At 44.5% G+C, this 21,683-nt stretch overlaps 1 protein-coding gene across 1 annotated transcript in view; it reads right to left on the reverse strand.

Moving 5' to 3' along the window:
- LOC124607260 (juvenile hormone esterase-like) overlaps positions 1–19,146 on the reverse strand; it is an 89,821-nt gene extending 70,675 nt beyond the window's left edge. Inside the window, exons 1-3 of the mRNA XM_047139535.1 lie at positions 19,034–19,146; positions 15,301–15,435; positions 1,763–2,039 (exon numbers count right to left, since the gene is read on the reverse strand). Of these exons, the coding sequence (XP_046995491.1) occupies positions 1,763–2,039; positions 15,301–15,435; positions 19,034–19,099 (478 nt within the window). The 5' untranslated portion in view covers positions 19,100–19,146. The remainder of the gene's footprint in view (positions 1–1,762; positions 2,040–15,300; positions 15,436–19,033) is intronic.
- Positions 19,147–21,683: the final 2,537 nt, after the last annotated feature.

Below are 21,683 nucleotides of genomic sequence, written 5' to 3' on the forward strand. Positions count from 1 at the left end.
AGAGGTTCGAAATTCTGAGAAAAATAGAGCTAAGCTATAGCGAAAGACGTCTAATATACAATATGTACAAGAATCAGGTGGGAACAATAAGATTGGAAGACAAAGAAAGAAGCGCTAGGACTAAAAAGGGTGTAAGACAGGGATGTAATCTTTCGCCCCTATTGTTCAATCTATACATGGAAGAAGCAGTTATGGAAATATAAAGAATCTTACAAATGGGTTTAAAATTCATGGTGAAAGACTGTCAGTGATAAGATTCGCTGGTGACATTGTTGTTCTCTGTGAAAGTGAAGAAAAATTGCAGGATCTCTTGAACTAAATGAACATTCTGCTGGGTAAAGATTATTGACTGAGAACAAACCGAAGACAAACGAAATTAATATGAGGTAGCAGAAATGGGAACAGCGAGAAACATAACTACCGGATTAGGTGAAATTAAGGAATTGTGCTACCTCCCATGAGGGACTGAGCAAATGGACACAAAAAGCACAGGGAAAAAGGGCACTCCTGGCCAAGAGAAGAATTGGGGATCAAGAAGCAGACGAAGTTAAGGAATTCTGCTACCTAGGCAGTAAATAACCTATGATGGACGGAGCAAAGAGGACATAGAAAGCAGACTAGCACTGGAAAAAGGCTATTCCTAACAAATAGAAGTCTACTAATATCATAGGCCGTAATTTGAGGAATAAAGTTCTGAGAATGTACGTTTGATCCACCACATTGTATAGTAGTGAAACATGGACTGTGGGAAAACCAGAACATAAGAGAATCGGTGCATTTGAGATTTGGTGCTACAGAAGAATGTTGAAAATTAGGTGGACTGATAAGATGAGGAATGACGACGCGCAGAATCGGCGAGGAAAGGAACATATTGAAAAACACTGAAAAAATAACAGATTGGCTGCAAGGTTATCCGTTAGGACATCAGGGAATATCTTTCCTGGTACTAGAGGCAACTATAGGGTTGCAAAAACTGTAGAGAAATAGAGATTCGAAAGTATCCACCAAATAATGAAGGACGTTGGTTGCAAGTGTTGCCGTGAGATGAAGATGTTGACACAGGACAGAAATTCGTGGTGGGCCACATCGAAGCATTCAGAAGATTCATGTCTCAAGAAGTTCGGGAAGTCACCGCGTTGTCCGCTACTGCTTAGTTTTTTACTCGCGTTGGATATATTCTCGGAAGCTTGTCTCCCTGCCTCACCCTGCAGTAAGTGTTCCAAGGAGGTAATTCACTTTGTATACGTAACAATATTTTTTGTAAATACCCTGTTCTGTAGCCATGGTTCAGCAACCTAATTGATATATTTTCAATAAGAAAATTAGCATAGGTTGTAATGAAACCAGAAGCTTTATTGACCCATTTCGCCTTTTTGAGGCATCTTTAGAATTTATTTATGAAATGCGGGTAACTCATTAGGCATAAAAACTAAACCGAACTCCTTCCAAATAGGCCATGAAGGCCAAACGTTACTGACCGGCCTCCGTTTTATCGTCTGCTCATAGGCGTATCTGGACGCGGATATGGAGGGACATGTGGTCATCACACCGCTCTCCTGGCCGTATGTCAGTTTCCGAGACCGGAAACTCATTACGCATAAACAGCAATATTGAGGTAAGCACCTCCAATCAAGCCGTGCAGCTATATGCGGTCATTCATTCACGTCAACTACAATAATTATTCCAATACTTAAGTGTCAGGATTAGAAGTGCAGTTCTGTCTTAGCACAGCTACCTGCATGTTACGTTGTGTAATACGTACCTAGCGGCCCAAGGCGGTAGTTGATGGTGACCAGTATAACTCCATATGAGACGAGGAAGTCCGGTCCAAACTTCTGGTCAGAGCCGCTGCCCCTGACGAAGCCGCCTCCGTGCACGTAGAAGAGCACGGGCAGCCCGGCGCCCTCCTGCGGCGCCCCTGGCACGTACACGTTCAGGTAGAGGCAGTCCTCCGAGCCCTCGCCCGTCTCCTGCACGCAGTCGCTGCCGTACTCCGTGGCGTTGCGCACGCCCTCCCAGCCGCTGGCAGCTTGCGGAGGCTGCCGGGAATTAACTGTCAGCTTATGTAGTAAGCGTACATACACAGCATGAACACTGATAATGTCGACAAACTGCAGGACGAATTTCTGATTGGAAGTGGAGGAAAAAGATCCTATGAACATGGTCGAAATGGACGGCGTGCATGCAACGATAACAATTTGTCCTGGAACGCAGTACAGAGCTGTGTCGCTTCCATGTCACAAGAGATGTTTGAAGTGGCTTCAATGGTATGCAGTGCACGTTTCACACGTTGCATCATGGATTTCCACACTCTTTCACATGTTCCGGACTCTCTCTCTCTGAAAAGCGTCACAGGCTCGTCAACACGCTGTTGAAGGATCTGCACATCAAGAACTGGTTCAGGACGCACAAAGCTTTTCAGATGCCCCCAGGAGGTTTAAGTCCGGTGATCTAGCACACTATGCTATATGGCCTCCGCGTGCTATCCAAGACTTTTTGGGGTGACGGTGAATTCTAATGCGGAAATGGGGCGGTGCTGCTTCATGCTGAAACCACGTAAACTGTCGTACTGCCAAAGACACATTCTCAAACTTCCCAGGAGGAGTATACCAGAGGATGTCCAGGTATGTTTCTCCGTCAAAGCAGTGGGGAATAATGACCGGCCCTGTCCACACATTGATGCTGAACCGAAGCCGATGGGACGCCTCAACCATTCCCCATGGATTGCCTGTAGCCCACAGATGACGATCATGATGATTGATGATGCGTGTTCAGGTACAGGTTTCTTGCCAGCCCAGCTAGCCACGCGGTCTAATGCGCTCCTTCCCGCACGGGAAGGCGTACCGATCCCCGGCACGAATCCGTCCAGCTATCCGCCCGGTCTAACACGCTGCTTCCCCCATGGGAAGGCGTACCGATCCCCGGCACGAATCCGCCCAGCGGAACAATGTCGAGGTCCGATGTGAGTAGTTTTTAAGGCGGCTTTCCATCTACTTCGGCGAATGTGGGCCAGTTCCCCTTATTCCGCCTCAGTTACACTATGTCGGCGATTGCTGCGCAAGCACTGTCTCCACGAAAGCGTACACTATAATTACTCCACCACGCAGACATTTGCGGTTACACTCGTTCCCCTGGGGGGGGGGTCCACAATACACAAATATTGCTTTGTCGGTAAACAGGACATATGACATAAATCCCATAGTTGTGATGGTCTGGTGAAAGAAACATCCAAAAAATCCTTCTGTTGTAGAAAATTCGCTGCTAATAATCCTTGCATTCGTTACAAGTGATAAGGATAGTACCGATTGTCAAGCAGGATACACATAGTCGTATTTTGCCTTACACCGTGTTGACGGGCCGCTTTCCTGGAGCTTGTACAAGGGTTCGGCTGAATATCCTGTAGAACCTGGTCCTCAAATGTGGTTTTTGCACCGTCTGCCGCCTTCCTGCACGTTCGCCTGTCTCAAAGGAACCATATCACACAAACGCTCAAAACTAGCTTCAAGTATTGTATGATGTAGCTGGTGTCTGTGAGGGTTCTTGTTTTAGTACAGCCATGTTGACTCTCGACCGTTTCCACATTCTTGCCAGTACACAAATACCATCTCAGCTTGTTCCCGACACGAATACCGAACCACTCTGCCGCTTGCAACACACTGCGTCAATCACTCAGCGTGCAACACACAAGAAACACGCGGCACGTGATCAGAGGAACTATCACTCGTCAGCGCCATCTGCCGTGACAACGATTTATTTCCGTACACATGTTGTTAGGACCTTTTATAATGGTGGCAGTTCGTCAGTGGTGAGTCCATGATTCACAACCATAAGCTGCATTTGTTTAAAGTTATAAAAGATACCGACAAATCGGATATTAATCATCGACCATGCTTGACGTCCTCGTAACAGATGGACTTTTCACCAGGACTTTCGAACAAGGAGCGACATCCTTGGAACGAGATAGCTTTAGGCACATGAATTAATTATCTCTGATTTTTGGATGGGAAACACATGTTTATTTTAATGGAACGGAATAAGACAATTTACTGAAATTAGTGTACTTCGGCAGCCACAAACTTTTCCGTCTTTAACAAATGGATTTCACAATAAAAAGAAATATGTTATTTTAAGGTGTTTCATTTATGGAGACAGTTTCTGAGGTAATTAAAAGATGTGAAATGATGTTGAGAAAGGCCATGCTGCATGAACAAAAAAGTGGCACTCCCAAGGGGTGATGTCTGGTGAATGTGGTAGTTGCAGTAACATATCCCATCGACGTCCCATGGATGGTTTCTTCACTCGATTTACAAGTAATTTGGCATTGTCATAAAGCAGACTGACTTTCACATGTCTCTAAGTATTACAGGCGTTGTCTTTATCCACACAATTCAGATTAATTAGGCTTCATAGCATTCAACATTCACCGTCTGACTGGTTGCAACAGCTTGTGGTACATCACATTGGCCAGGAGGGATGTCAAAATTGTCGATATCAGTCTCTGCACGTTGTTGAACTTGTAAATGAACAGACTGTGGATGAAGTAGAGGACATTATTCAGTCGGTAGAACGTAGTCCTTCAACAAGCACACGTAGAACTTCTGCACATATCAATGTTCCACATGCAAGAGTGTAGCGGACATTACATATGCACGGGTTCCATCCGTGTCATTAACAGCCCATTCGACACCTTCTGGCAGGGGATGAAGATAGACGATTGGGAATTTGTCCAGTCCCATTTTTCCCATTTTCACTTTTCCTGATGAAGCCAATATCGCTCTAGAAGGCATCAGTGACACTTATAATTCACATCAGTGGTCTGAAGAAAACCAACCCAGTGCCATTGTGGAGACACATTTTCAACAACGCTTCTCTGTAAATGTGCGGTGTAGTTTGACAGACAATCAGCTGATTGGGCCTGTTGTGTTTCCGCGTCGTCTTAGACGACCTTGTTATCTGCACTTTCTTGAAAATGAGCTTCCACCGTAATTGTAAGAGATTGCCTTCGCTGAAAGAATGCCTTTGCTCATCCAGCAGGACGGGCTCCTGCACACTGTAGCCGTCAGGTGACATCATCTAAACCCAACATTCTCCGGGAGATGCGTCGGTAGATATGGGCACTTTTCACGGCCACCAAAGTCCCCGAACCTTACCCCTTTGGATTTTGCTTGTGAGCATGGTTGAAAGGCGAAGTCTATAAAGCAAAAATAACCACAAGAGCCGATTTGATAGCTCGGATTATGAGTAGTGCAGCCCTCATAAAAGAACTCAAAGACGACCTCAGAAGAGCTACATGTGGTGTTATCAAGAGAAATCAAACGTACATTGAAGTTGGCGGTGTATTTTTTTGAAAATGGTTCAAATGGCTCTGAGCACTATGGGACTCAACTGCTGAGGTCATTAGTCCCCTAGAACTTAGAACTAGTTAAACCTAACTAACCTAAGGACATCACACACATCCATGCCCAATGCGGGATTCGAACCCGCGACCGTAGCGGTCTTGCGGTTCCAGACTGCAGCGCCTTTAACCGCACGGCCACTTCGGCCGGCTATTTTTTTTTTTTTTTTTTTTTTGAAAATCAACCGTTAACATCCTTATATCCCTTTGCTTTAAGTGGGTTTGTGATACATACTAACGGCTTTATTCCTATACTCAAAAAAATTGGACATATACTATAGGTCATTTTTATTGCAATTCATCAGTACTACCGCCTCCTAAAATATTTATTATTCCTCCTGAAACACTTCGTCTATGCTTCCAGAATGAAATTTTAACTCTGCAGCGGGGTGATATGAAACTTCCTGGCAGATTAAAACTGTGTGCCGGTCGGAGACTCAAAGGTAGGAGACAAGGTAGTGGTGGAAGTAGGCTGTAAGGACGTGTCGTGAGTCGTGCTTGGGTACTTCCGATGGTGAAGTCGGCTCTCAGCGGTGTTGCGAAGCGGACGTGCGCGGGGCTCTGTGCGGCGCTCCGCAAGCGGTCCATTATTTACTCGCGCGGGTAGCGGTATTGCGGTGTAAACAGATCACCTAGAACGACGATGGCGCTTTCTTATAGAAAGGCCACGATTAAATTAACGTTCCATGTACGGTACACAAGACCTAAGGTAGATTATTTCCTGCTTGAAGTAATGCACGTCGTTCCACAGGAACTTCTCGGTATAAATCTTTCGATCGTCTCCAGCACAGCTTACCTGAAATTTGCCGATGAAGCAGCGTGCGAAGGGCTTATTCACCGTTTTACCGATGTATATCGTTGACCATGCAGGACTCGGCGTTCGGAACATCCGAATCTTCGAGCTGCCGTTTGAAGTTCCGGTCACGCTTGTCGTGAACGCGTTGCGGCCTTACTGGGAAGTAGAAAGTCATATGGAAGAAAAGTGGCATACGATCGAGACGTATCCTGTACTGAATGAAGTGCGTCAGGTGCGAATCGAACTGCGCAAACATATCTCATCGTACGTGATCTTTGCTGGCTGTCGAGTGATCGTCATTTATGACGGTCAACGGCGGACTTGTTCAGGGTGCGGGCAGGAGGAGCATGTACACTCTGAATGCCTGCAGCGACGAATCGTCCAGGTACCACGTGCAGACACACCGCCTACACCGTAATCGACAACGCAGCCTATTACATACGCTGAGGCAGCGAGGAACATGACGGACGCGGACGTTGTTTCGCTACAGTTACCGACCTCCGAGGGCCCGGTTTCCACGACCACGACGACAGCGGCCACGTCTTTACTCCAGCCGTGTGGGGAAGGAGAACACCAGAAGATCGATTCGAGCTCGGACACGGGGATGCGGGAGGTGCCTACTGTTTGTCGTGATCCACAGGACGCGGACACACGTTCCCGCAAGCAGAAGTTGCCCAAGCGACGAAAGAAGAGGAGGCTGTCTGCATGAAATGCTTCGCAAGACGGTGACACTCTGCAGGAGGACGAGGAAAATCCGTATGCGGCCCGGCCTGTCGATCTCACTCCAACGGTTCCTGGCTCGCTGCTGGCAAGGTCCGCCCGACGACAATGCCAAGTTGACGATGCTCACTTGACCGACGAGCCCCCTGGCGATTTTGCGGCTATGACATTAGATGAACGCCATGCGTTGCCTAACGTACTACCCCTCAAGTTGGTGATTGGGGGTGCGAGATGGAGATGAAAATAATGATATCAGACTCGAGCGACAACCAGATGCCAGGGGCCGGCGGATCGACGGACGGACATCTTATCTTAGCCGATCAATAATAGATACGGTGCGAGTGGCAGGGACGGCCGGACGGGCGACGTGCCGCTTACTCGCTTAAACGACTGCAGGATACGTCATCGTACTATCAAATGACCCTGGTGTATCAGACAGGTACAGTCAATGTCAACCGTATTAGTTCTACGACCAAAACACAGTTGTTAAGGGACATCATTATGACGGCGGGCCGGCCGATGTGGCCGTGCGGTTCTAGGCGCTTAAGTCTGGAACCGCGTGACCGCTACGGTCGCAGGTTCGAGTCCTGCCTCGGGCATGGATGTGTGTGATGTCTTTAGGTTAGTTAGGTTTAATTAGTTCTAAGTTCTAGGCGACTGATGACTTCAGAAGTTAAGTCGCATAGTGCTCAGAGCCATTTTTTCGGCGGCGGACATTGATATCGTGTTCCTTCAAGATGTACGGCCTCATCTGCGCCTGGATGTTTACGGATATGCATTTTACGTCAACCCAACTTCGTCGGTGGTGGTGGTACGGCCATACTACCGTGCGATGACATCGAACCAACGGATATTCAGTATATGCCATCAGCGAGAGGCATTGCTCTCACCATCGGCGGCAGTCCGCCTTGTAAATCTGTATGCCCCGTCTGGTGCTGCAAAGCGTCGAGAGCGACCACTCTATGTACTCCACTGACCTAGTTCCCTTGTTTCAAGGCGCTACAGAGCACTTCGTGGTAGGTGTCTTACGCCCTGAGCGTCAGATCCCTCATATGTCCCATGTCCAGCCGTTCATGCTATGGTCAGGGATCTCGTTTTGCATGATACATGGACACTAATCCAAGGTGGCCGACGTGGATATACACACTTAACCAGCCACTCGGCCAGCAGGTTGGGCAGGATTTACGTCTCCCGAGGTCTTCAGGCACCAACTGTCGGTGCTGAGCTGTGGCCCACTGCAGTCACCGACCATCAGGCCTTCATCTACGCCGTGACTCTGCCACGACAACAGACGAGCCGTAGTAGAGGACCTTGGACTCTTCAGTTCAACATTCTCCAGTAAGAGAATGTTGCCGTGTAACCGTCACTGCTGCCTGGCACAAGTGTGAGAGACGTGTCATACCTATGATATCACAACACGATGGTGGACATACTGCTTCAAACCAGATCATCGCCGCACCCTCATGGCGTATGGACGAGATAGGGCACATTGGTTCCGATCGACCTCTGAGTTTTACTGCACGGTCTTGCGAGAACTAGCGTCACAACAACCTTCACCAGAGCGCTAAATGGCCGTCTACCGGACACAGGCACGGCTTCTGCAGATCACGGATGACAGATTGCACGGCACGCAGGTTCGAGTGAGACTGTAAGATTACATCTCAGAGGGACGTGGTTCTCTTTATCAGGTAGTCAGAGAACGGAGACACTGTACGAGATGACTCATCAAAGCAGTTATTTCTGCAGACGAGCAACGCGCAGAGACACACAAAGCCATGTCCCGTGCCCTCACATATTATTACCCCACTATCCGTCAAGCAGATCAACGGCGTGACAATGACATTGAGGACGTCCTGCACGATCTGCCACCTTCGGGTAGGGCGCAATGCAACGCCACTTCTTGGAGGCCGTCACGTAGGAAGAAACGCACATGGCCCTGACGCGGGGGGCGAGAAACAAACCCCCTGGACCGCATGGTCTTCCGCTAGATGTTTTACAGCACCTTTTCTGACCTGATGGGGGAAGTTTGGCAGCAGATGTGCTGCGAACTCCTGGATCCTGACTTTCACGTCCCCCCCCCCCCCCCCATATTTGTTGGAGGGCATGATCATCACTGTGCCAAAGCCACAGGGGAGGGGTGGGTGCAGTTCACAAGACTACCGGTCGCTGACGTTAGTGAATTCGTATTACAAGCTATTCCCCTCATTCTTCGTGCTCGCCTCCTCGATGTTCTTAAAGATGCCTTTCATGTCGACCAAGCATGTCTGGGAGGTGGCAGTAATATACATACGGCGTTAAGCTCGTATAGAGATATAGTGGCGATCATGCCGGCTTGACCTAGGTCACGCATTTGACCGAGCTGAGCTCCATTTCTTGCAGGCTGTCTTAGAGAAGATGTAACTGTCCCCAATATCCGCAGGTGTGGTTCTCCGTCTCATCCACGGAGCCCTTCCGCAGTCCTGGTCAATGGCTACCGCTAGCTTAAAGTTCACTACTGAGCGCTTAGTGCGACAAGGATGTGCTCTGTCAGCCTTTCTCTTTGCCGTTGCCCTCGAGCCTGCAATTCATGGTCTACGACAGCCTTTGGAGGGCATTCGCTTCCCCCATGTGCATTTTAAATGTTGTGCTTGCGCGAACAATGTAGTTTTCTTGTCGAGTCGGCAGAAGATATGAGTACGGCGGTCGTGTGGCATCAACGATACGGCGAGGTGGCCAGAAGTGAAGTCGCACAACATGGATGTGGGCAGAGGACTGAATATGAATACGCCAGTGCCGATTACCAAAGTCAAGAACCGTTACGAGACGCTAATGTTGCTCACACATGCACGCGGCATTGGAATGATAAACGCACACAATAGGGCGCGCGCTCTCTTCCTGCGTGCGACGCATCGCTTACGTACTTCGGACAAGGACACCCTCCCTGGTACATTGATTCAGGAGGTGATGCCTCAGTCCTTGCGGTCGCCGATTCCTGTTGAGCATATCACGCCAGAACTGTGTCACATTCGCACCTACCTGGTCGATTTGAGTTATCTGTTGGATGTCTTACCGACCACGCGGGATCCAAAGACTTCTACCGCTACTTTTAACGGACGCTGCCTGCTAATGTGGTTGAACACCGCCATCCTGCGGTTGGCTGGAGACGGGTGTGGAGTAACATACACTCGCCTTTCCTTCCCACCACGGTCAGGGCGCTGTGGTATGCGATTACGACTGATAATTTCCCCAGCCGACAACGCTTACACATGATACACCTTGCCAAGGACCCTCTCTGCCCCGGATGCGCCGCTGTCGACACCGAGCTGCACCGTTTCATTTGTGGTAGGGCTGCCGACTGCTGGCGCCTCACACGACGCATGTTGGTATTGTTGCTGCGACGGACGCCTAAGTCCGTAGAGCCCATCGAGCTGATCACTTACTTCCCTGCTAGTCGTAACAACGCCACTGTGTGGATTAAGTGTATAACATTGTGGTACTTTTTTAGTGAGAGCGATGCAGGGTTGTTAGATTTTTGACATTATTTAACGAGCAAGTGGTCGGTTTTACTGCCCGACAGCACTTAACTTCGGTTATCTGACGGGAACCAGTGTTACCACTGTGGCAAGGCCGTTGGCCTGGAATGTGTAATTTTCGTTAATTCAGTTTGTGTGATTCCGCAGACTTGAAAGACTATCTAAACTGGTTAATTTTTTTGTTAATTTTTGTTAGAAGCTTGGAAAAGATTAGGAAAGGCTTCAAATGTTTTCACAACTCAGGCGAATGGAATCCAGAGGATATCACGACAAAGAAAAAAGAAGAAGTGACGTGGGTGTAGACCGTAAGCAAGAATTATCATGCATATCGCCAATTGGTGACATTTGGGTAGCACTGCACGGCCAAGTTCTGAGGTTGGTGAAACAAACCCTCGGTTGAGACGCAGACGAAGCTTATTGGAAGTCAGAGACGCCGACGGCAAAAAGAAATGAGGTGATGATGCCGCACCATTTTCCCATATCTTGTCGTAGGTTTAACAACCGAAGGAAACAACGCAGAGAGAGAGACAACAGTCCTTTCACAACTATCTCTAAATGCAACGATCATCGCTACAGCCATGAGAACAAATGTCGTGAATGAGTGTTGTTAAGTGGGAGAGAATAGTAGGAAGTGAGATTCAAAGCGAAGAGAAGGAAACAGAGGAGTAGGCATTATGAACTTGGTAGTATCGGGAATCTCAAGTGCGTTAGTTTTTATGTCCAGCAGTTAAATCTTTTGCAGGTTATTTATGATTTTTAAGCTAATATAATTAAAGTAAATAATATGACAAAATAGGTCTGGAATGAAGGAGAAGGTGGGAGTAATAGACGTGAAAGATAAAGTTATTTAAAACTAAGAGGTTGTATTTCCAGTTAAGAGTCTCGTTGTGACAGAAAATTCTATTGCAGGTATTGACTTTCAAATGTCTTGGACTTTTAAAATCAATGGAGACGAGTTGAGACGCGACAGTGATCTGGCAGCTCACTGACCAATCTCATTTTCTAACACTTAAGTTACGTAATCAAGTCAGTACAGTAAGGAATACACGGTCGTGGTAGATATCATCACTACACGCTCTGTTTGGTTTAATTGTGATTGGTGCAAACCGCATCTTAAACCAACCTTAGAATCGGTAAGTACTTCATGAAAGAGCTTGCATCGAAATTCATGGGAGTTTCCGATCCTTGTAGCACTGATGGCCGCTGGCGCCAGCTAAAAACGCAAGTGAGACTTGGCGGGCAAGGAGCGAAGCGTCAGGAAGTATTTATGCAGGGATATTGTCGGGAAAAACTAAAAATAAGACACAGTTTGTGGGAGCAGACACCCCTTAGCAATAGGCAGTTGGACTCACCTCGAGCATTGAAAGATGGGAGAAGCGAAAGGTCTCCGTGTAAAAAAATACGTTTTTGAGGAGACAGCACAGTCATAAAGTTATTTCGCGTAGAGTTGCCGGAGATAGGTATTGTAGGAACTGGCATGTGGCATTATCATAACAAAATTGTATTTATTAGGATACGATTCCTTAGCCGAGTGGTCAGCGTATCTGACTGCCACGCAGTGGGCCTGCGTTCGATTCCCGCCTGCATCGGAGATTTCCTCCGCTCGGGGACTGGGTGTTGTGTCGTCCTCATCATCGTCGACACACAAATCTCCAAATGGTGACAACTGAAAAGATCTGCACCGTGGAAGTCGAACTTTCCTGGGTGGAGAATCCCGGCCAACAATGTAGTACCCTCATTTAATTTCGTTTGAACTTACCAGGGGAAGTGATTTGCCTGATGTTACAAGAAGCTAAAATATGATAAACAGAGATCACAGGCCTTGTACAAAATAGGATGCTTCTGGTATTGATCTGTAGCTGATGGCATTTCCAACTCAGTGGCACAATAAACTTTTTCGTCGTTCAACTTAGACTGAGAAAGTGAAAATATAAACAATTGCACAGGAACTGACTTTCGTTGCTGCTTTGAAGATTCATTCTTGAGTGTGACAATATCTACAGCCTTAGAGTTGGTAACTTACATCAACAAGGTTTATGGTGGTTCATTTCATCTTCTTGTTGCTGGTAAGTAGGGCGATGGTTGTCAACCTTTTGTGAACTTTCTTGGCATTGTGTTAAATAGTCACTGATGATCTTTTGTCCATAGTTGTAGGTGCCAGTAGTTGATATCTGGAAGAAAATGGTGCGTAGTTCTCTGTGAGATTCAAAACTGCCGTGTAAATTTGGTTTCAAAGTTCCACGTGGTAGCAGTATTACTGTGATCTCAGACGAGAGTCGCTAGTGAATTAAATGCAAATGAGTTACTTCTCTGCATAATTTGGTGGATACCACATAGGCTCCATAAATTCTGGGTCGTGGCGGCTGTGTCTGCTATTGTTTTGTTACTACTGTACTCAAAAGTATTTGGAGAACACTGGAGCTCTAAAATATAGTGTGTTTTTGCCACAGTGCGTGCTATTTATTTAATAGTGTTTGGTCTTCTTCCTGAGTTGCGTTTGTATTAATTCAGTGCGTAGCTATGACACACCAGTTGAAGTACAGCGTACGAACGATTGCAGAGCAGGTAAGGACAGGCAGAGGACGTGTGTATGGGCTACGAGTGCACAGAACCAGCAGGTTGATCTTATCACTCGACTGCACACACCTGTCATTACTGCACTCATGGCTCCAAGCAGTTCGCTGTTACACATGTTGCAAGGCTTGGGTGCTGTGCGTCTTCCTCCAACCTTTTTTCAATAGATTCACTCATAATTAATGCATAGGGATATTTGACATTACACAGTTACCTCACAAATTTCAATTTTATGCTGGATAAGTCACATGATATTGAATTTCGGCTATTTCATTTTTCTTGTAAGGTTAAGCCATCACACGCCTGAATGTTGATTTCAACACAGCAGTGATATACACTGAGTTCTACAAGAAAGTGTACACCATAATTTTAAAGACAACGTCCGCATCTCTGGTAGTGGTCTCGAATTTGAAATTAATGCGCTTTTGCACAGTGTATGGATAAACAGTGTGTGAGTTGAATGTTTTGATCTGTCGGTTACAGTTTAAAATGAGTGCAAAATATCTGAAGCGTCACGAGGCAGTGTTCCTTGCAAACCATCCAAGGGACCAAAGCTTTCGTATGGAGCTGCTGCTAAAATTCTTAGAAACTAAGACGTTCGTGGCGAAGTGGGTCAAACGATGTTTAGAGATTGGAAACGTGGCTGTTTGCACTTATTTACAGCCAATTTAAACGCTGAAAAAAATGTGCAATATTTATCACAATTGCCTTATGAGGTCCGTTAAGAAGCTATTTGGTTCGAAAGAGGCAAACTGTGTGCTTCGAGAGAAAAATGATCCGAGACATCGCAGCCATCTCTGTACAGCGTGGAAACAAGACAATAGGGTGTCCACGATGGATGGGCTTGCAATGTCTCCGGATGCAAATTCGAAGTCTTGCAACAGACTGGGGATAGAATTCCAATGCCTTTGAATCCACAGTTTAGATGTTAGCAACTAAGCCACCGCGCCACAGAAATTTTTTCTTTTATTCACAGATTTAGTTTGTTGGTTCAAGAAGTGGCCAACAAGCAGAAAGAGTAAAGTGTGAGCTGCAGATCTACATCTTGCTTAGAACTGAAGCAAGAAAAATGTCAAACAAGACAAGACATATTGCATGCTTTGTGCGCTAAACGTTCACACCTCATCAGTAAGTTAATAACAGCAGAGTGAGCTCACCTCCAAATGAAGACACGTAGATGATCTTTCCTTAATGAGGGCCACAATCACTATGATGTCTTTAAACTACAAGCCTGCTACCATCTTATGTATATTTGTTTATTACCTCTTCTTTCAAGACGTCGGCTTTTGGCCTTTAGTAAGTGCATCTGGGAAGGATCAGTAAGTAAATTATAATATTCTGATGAGGACATGTTATGCAGTCATACCAGTCCTGTATGCTTAGAAGCCGAAATATCACTAGGGAAAATAATAAAAAAGTAGTTAAAGTCAAATGGTGGTACTATTATTAATGAGAAATTGGAAATAGTAGTTTCTCTGAAACATTTGTAAATTGTGACTATTTTTGAATATAAGCTCTTTGAAAGAATGAACCAAATGGTTAAAATGGCTCTAAGCACTATGGGACCTAACATCTGAGGTCGTCAGTCCCCTAGACTTAGAACTACTTAAACCTAGCCAACCTAAGGACATCACACACATCCATGCCCGAGGCAGGATTCGAACCTGCGACCGTAGCAGCTGCGTGATTCCGGACTGAAGCGCCTAGAACCGCTCGGCCACCACGGCCAGCAATGGATGAACCAATTAGTTCTCCCAGAACTAAGTTCTTTATTATTCGTAGTTCGGACTCTTGATATCTCTGCAACAGAATGAGATCATAAACACACAAATACTTGCATTTTAATTTTGTAGCGGTTGTGGATAATTCCTAACTAAACAACATACCCATTTCATTAAAGGTAAAAGTTGGTAGGCTACTTGGCCACATCATGTCCCACTTCAGTTTTTTCTTATGCAAATGACGTTTCTGTACCTCTGATGGACTCTTCTTCATGATCTTTCCCCTGTTACAAAAACGCAGTCAAAAAGCAGTGTCGTTTTCATTTATCCTGAAGAAAATTCCATCAGAAGTATCGAAACGAAAATTGAAGAAGGAAATGACGAGACCACGAAGTCTGGAGACAACCATACCGATCTAGACTGTTTTTTTTTTCCTTTGTTAGTTTTACGTTTCCTTTGTGCGTTATTAAGTACTAATTCGTTGACTGCATGCTTTCAGATTAAGCCTCAGTAAAGCAATCAAGCCGTACATTTCGTTTCAGGATGCACAACGTGAATATATCTGACTTTATTGGGAATCACCTCGAAACGCAGGTCGCCCACAGGTGGTTCGGCGTACGGGATGCCCAGGAATGCCGTGTAGGACGTGTTGTAGACGCTCGTGGCCGTGGTCCCTCTCAGCGTGCCCTGCTGTACGGTCACCAGCACTTCGTCACCCTGTAGCAACGTTACATCACTTTGATTACAGCATTACACACATTATTGTAATTATTTCTTATTGTACTCAGCTGCTAGGCAACTCCCAAAATGTAACACAGAATACACAACCGTTAATTCAGCCAAAGGTGGTGCAGCTGCAATATTTTATTTTTTTAATTCTATGAGACAATCATGTAGGCCAATTCCAGACGACTATTGCAATTGTTTGGTTGATTTTTCAAACACTTCCGAAAAATGTTAAAAAGGGAAAAAAACTAGATGTGTAGCACCAATATACGCAAGTTCTATGAGAATAATGCATTTTTATTTACAACTACTAGAATCAAAAAATGATGAGTTGAAACAGAAGTTACACATTCGTTTTTTCTGAGAAATCGTTTCGCAGTTGTAGGGTATTTTTTACATTCTTCAACAACATCGTTCCCAACAACAGTAGTCTCAATTTTCTTTGCTCTACTTTTCTCAGTAGGATCATTCTTACATATCGAAGGATTTTTTGTCGAAGTCGACATATATATAAAATATCCAAGGAAAGCTTTTGGACCTGGAGCTCAAAAAGACGAGAACCCGACTTTTGAAAATGAAGAAAAATCACTTTGATGCCGGATGTAGCTCTTCTATTATTTTACTCTTTCTTCACTCCCACCTGCCTGCAGCGTATCTTCAGCCATATTTGCCTTAAACGGTGTTGTATCTTCATAAATAAATAAGAGTAGGGACATAATTTCAGGAATTGAATACCAGAGATGGTTGGATAATTTTTCTTGGGATCAGTATTGCGATGTTTATTAGTTTCTGCATAATCAGAGGGTGTTGATTACGCTACGGGATGATCAATTAACGAAAACCTGTCCAGTTGCTAATAAGAAATTTATTAAACCCACGAATGGTTTCAACCTTCAAATTAGGCCATTTTCAAGTGGGCCTGAAAGTGACTGAGACGGTTCGTGGAGTTCTTATTATCAGATGTGAGGCTTTTCCTTAATTCTAATAGTTTATCGGTTGACGTTTGAATAGCAAATCATGACAATCTGCCGTAATCACTTCCGATACTAAAAAGCCAGGTTCATAGCACGTTAGAGCATATTCTTCTTAATAGGTTACTTTCCTCATAAGAGAGACTGATCTCGAAAACTGTAAGTCATCAGACTATTAATTGCCTTCATTTCTCACCTCCGAACGCCCCAGAATGAAGTACCTCGAAGAGAAACACGCATTTTAAGTGTAAAAGTCTCGTTTATCTTTTCATTCGTAACTGATCTTAAATAACTTATGTGTGTGAATTCCTAAGGGACCAAACCGCAGAGGTCATCGGTCCCTAGACTAACACACTACTTAAACTAACTTATGCTAAGAACAACACCCACACACCCATGCCCGAGGGAGGACTCGAACCTCCGGCGGGAGAGGCCGTACAATACGTGGCATGGCGCCTCCGACCGCGAGGCCACTCCTCGCGGCAAATAACTTACTTATAGGGGGGTCAGTTCTTCCAGGGGGCACTCGTACTGGAGCTTCCTGAACCATAGTTCCTGATAATAACAATGTAAATTTAGATTATAACACAAACGAAAAGTCGCACAACATTATTCGCATGGCCAGTGATTTATTATACTGACTTAGCAAAAGCAATTCGTCTGCAACTGTTCTGTAATTCAAACAAAAGCATTTACCCTATCCCCAAATTATTATTGCATAATACAGCACATCGGAAGACGCTACAACAAGGATATTCTAGATGAAGGGGTACGACTCATACTTTGCTGAGTGTGTCTTTAGACACTGCTTGCTCTGATAATTCTATGCGGCGTCGATATTCGGCTACAGCTACTGGGAAAGGATGCACGTAGACGGAGGCCTACATGGACCATCCCAAAAAAAAAGCCAAGTACATGAGGTCAGGCGACGTTAGAGGCCAGTGGGAAATGCGATAGCCGGATACCGTTTATAGCCAAATCCGTCGCCGAGGCAACTCTTTGTTAAGAAACGCTCTGACAAGAAGGTGCCAGTATGGTGGTGGTGCATCATTTTCAGTACGTTTTCGCAACTGAATAATCAGCCATAACTTCAACACGTCCTCAAAAAAAGAGCACTCCGATTTTTTTTTTCGGGAAACGACACAAAACGCGGTAACCTTTGGGAGTCTCTCTAGTGCTCGACTACAGTACGTGACAACTGTGTTCTCCATGTTCTTACGTTATGACGGTTCACTTCCACCGTTAAGTGGAATGTAGCCTGATCAGTGAACACTAAAGTTGAAATGGCATTGTTATCTTTCATCTAGACGTTCATAACCACGCATAGCCCCACACGTGTTCTTCTGTCATCAAGTTCTTGTTGCAATTAAATCCTGCATTGTTTGAAAAACAAAGATTGCTCAACGGCATGTGGACAGCAACATGCTTAATGGCTTATTCTCGGCTGGCATGACGAGAGTGCTTGTGAGGACATCGTACAAAATTCACGTGAATGTTTTCTACGTCACTGGGGCGACCAATGGATTTCACCTTACATCAACAACTAGTGTCTTGAAACTGCTCATTCGGCCGTGGAATACCTTGGTCTGTAGGCGGCATAGTCCCTCACTTTTGTCACTTTATCGCATCCCTTGAAACGAAGACGCAGACCGCCTTCTGTGCTAAGCTATCGTAGTCTGAGCTAGCGAGCCAGCTGTCGGTACAGTGGGACCTCTACCAGCGAACACACAAACCGTAAACTTACAACTGGTGCTAAGATAGACGTTTAGTTTATATGCTTGAGAGAAGATTTTCCTCAAATCTTCATTCTCTATGCATTCTGTGTCCCAAATTTCCCGACATATCTTTCATTAGGGGGAACATGTTACGTTCATGCACATACACAAAGCTTAGTACATTCGAAGAAATAAATTAGAGAAATTCGATGTGACAAATAGAAGTATAGGCAGACGTTCTTGTAACCCGGCGTTCAAGTATCAAGAGTAACCACGGTGAGGCGCTTTCTATGGGCTTCACGATTTACAGCTTGGTAGTGGATCTAGACCGCATTACCTTCTCAGTAAATAGTAGAGTGTAGAGTAAAACACTGATAAGCCAAAACACTATGAATTCTTGATAGCAAATAGACAATCAAACACAGCATCTACCGTTATACGAAAAGAAAAGTGTTTCTTCCACGGACTTTAGATTCGTTGAAATATGCTTACGAGACTGAACAAAATAACACTTCATTTTAGGATGAGGAGATGTGAAAGCAGAGTGTACAGCCTCCAGTGACAAAAATGAACCAAGGCGTATGCCCAGTCAGATCTACGGTATACCAAAAGGGTTAAAACGATTAACAGATTTACAATACATGCAGATACGGACCAGAGAGTTGATGATGCAAATTAGGAACCAGGGAATACAGTGAGGATGGAAATAGTACTTCGACTGTCCACAAAGACGTCTATAAAGTATTACAAACATTCATTTTACACTATAGGATATTATAAATCTCAGTCTGTTTCTAACAAAGCAGGTCGTTGCTGTTAATGCAGACTCATTCTGAACTCTGTTGAACTGTAAGGTAAACAATGTCACAAGTGAGGTATCACTAAAGGTGGGGCTGCGTTTACCTTGACCGTGGCCGCCAAGGAGAGCAGCAGAAGGACGCACGTGGCAGACATTTGGATTGACTGCATGGATACGAAACACTGGGGCACGTTAACTGCCTTATAGCTGCGGCACAAACTGTTAGCCACGTCTCACGTAAGTGCGTCACTGTACAAAGATTAGCTGCTTAGCAGCTGGAGGGAGACAGGAAAGCACGCTGTGCCCTTTGTGCCCAGTCGCTGTATTTGCACTATCACATTTTAATCACATTACTTGATAAAGTGTCTGTCGAGTGGGTTCAAGAAAGTGATTGAAGTGGGAGCGTCTAATACCTTTACAGTCCAGAGATAACAAAACAGTAAATGTTTCTGCTTATGCGACCCGTCTGTATAGAAGCACTGTAGCAACGAAAATTACGCAAAGGTATCACAAAGTGGTCATTCAGGGAATATTACCACAAGCATAGGGGATACCTGTGGGAAAAAGGGAAGGAGAAATTCGAAATTATTGTGAGGGCTTCTTGCACCATGAGTCTGCTAAATACGTCGAAAAAATGTGATCATGTCAAGAGAACCACGAGTAACAGACAGTGACAAAACTAAAGACCACTTAGACTCAACTGTAACACGTTAAGTTTTTTAAGATGTTGCAGTCCATTCGAGAAAAACCAGTTGCGTCCTTACCTGCGGTTAGTCATACTTTGGATACTGGGGCTACGCACGACGCTGTTTAAAAGCAACAGCTCGATGTAGTTATAGGGTCGAGGAGTGCACGTCTGCTTTCATACCCCGCAGCTAATTCGGTGTAAATAATAACCTGTAGTTGTGATGCTGCAGCCAAATACACTGTGCGTAAGCTAGAACTGCGAATTAATACATTACACGGAAATATAAAATAAAATAAAACATAAAAGATTAATTTAATAATACGGGTTCTACTGCAACGTCTAAACTGGTTTAGATGACAGGGAATTGTGATGAATAATGTTTATTCAACAAAAGGACATCTCAAATAAACGGGAAGTGATCCTACATTATTGAATTGAAATGGAGATAGAAGATACCTTTATGAAATGCAGTAAAGTTACGTTGAGAGTGTTAGGAGAATGGTATCAAAATCTCCAAATTAAACAATCATCAAAGATACGCGAAAACCATGTCCATTTCGTAATAACAATTCACGAAAGATCCACCAACTTAAATAGTCCACAGTTCAACTCGATTATTAGCAAATTAACATACGCAATACGAACAATGGTTTTCATACTCTGTCTGTTCTCAGTTCCGTAAATCAACATCCAAAAGTTAAGAGTCCTACTCTGGAGCAGGTTTGAAAATGTCTCTCTTCAAATACTGTTAAGAGATTCCTTCTACTGTTCCACAAATAGCACAGCTTCCACATCAGACTATTTGAGTAGCCCTCTATGTGATGTGTAAATCTTTTCTAATGCTTCCAAAGCAAAATTCTTTAAATTATTATTCTACATTACAACTTCTTCTGTCAAAATATTCTTTGATTAGCTACTCCACAAAGTTTCTCTTCTTTTTAGTTTTGTTCACTTTCTTATTATTTCTGTTATACTGACACTAATCTTTTAACGACTCGTTACTTCACCAGTATTGTGTCTTTATTAGACACTTTACACTATCTTCACTAGCTGTTGATGTCTACAAGGTAAAGTTGTTCAGGTCCACTAAGGGTCCTAGCTTACACATTTATTTGTCCTATAAGGTATTTCAGTTGAGGTATACAATTGTGAGTCTTCTTACTAAGCCCTGTTTGTCTAAGTACAAGACGTTCCAGGACGAAACCACCCATATCATAAAAATTGACGTGTGTGTGTGTGTGTGTGCGTGTTTGTGTTTGTGTGTGTGTGTGTGTGTGTGTATGTGTGTGTGTGTGTGTGTGTGTATGCGTGTGTGTGTTTATGTGTGCGTGTGTCCGTGCGTGCGTGTGCGTGTCTGTGTCTGTTTTACACAGTTCCCCCTAACTTACTGGACCGATTGCCACGGAACTTAGTACACACGTCCCTCATAGTCATAAAACCTATCACAGTTCAGGAGATATGACGTCATAAACAATGAGATGCGTGAATACCTCCCGCATCATGAATGACGTTTAAATGTCTTACATTTGTGCTGATGGCTGTATTCGCAATAAATTTCGCAGGCAGCATTCACATATGCCACTAAATGTATCGCAAAAGTATATCATGTTACCACACTAAGTTCAGGAGACACGAAGCAATAAACACAGAGATGCTTGAAAAACTGATGCATTGCTAATAATTAAAGATTAAGGAGTGTAATTATGTCTACACAAACTAGACATGATTGTCTTATTGGGATTGCCGCGATCGTTCTTTGAATAAAAATATGGCATTTAAGTCTTTGGTCGCTACTTTTTATTTTCAATGAGCGGTTTCAGGCTGTCAGGTAAAGTTAAAAATATAATTAACAAAAGAGATATAGTTACAGATAGAACTATCGTAGTTTACAAAAAGAAATTTTGGAATGCCAACGTACCATACACTGCAGTTACTAAGGTAATTTTTAATCTGTGAAAACCTTATATCACAGTTTGGAGAAGCCTGATCGGTAAAAGTAAAAAGTGCCCTCTATGTGTAAGATTCGTGCATTTGTGCTAAGTTGTTACTTTTTTACCATTCATATT

The sequence above is a fragment of the Schistocerca americana genome, chromosome 3, assembly GCF_021461395.2.
Source record: "Schistocerca americana isolate TAMUIC-IGC-003095 chromosome 3, iqSchAmer2.1, whole genome shotgun sequence".
Classification (NCBI taxonomy): domain Eukaryota; kingdom Metazoa; phylum Arthropoda; class Insecta; order Orthoptera; family Acrididae; genus Schistocerca; species Schistocerca americana.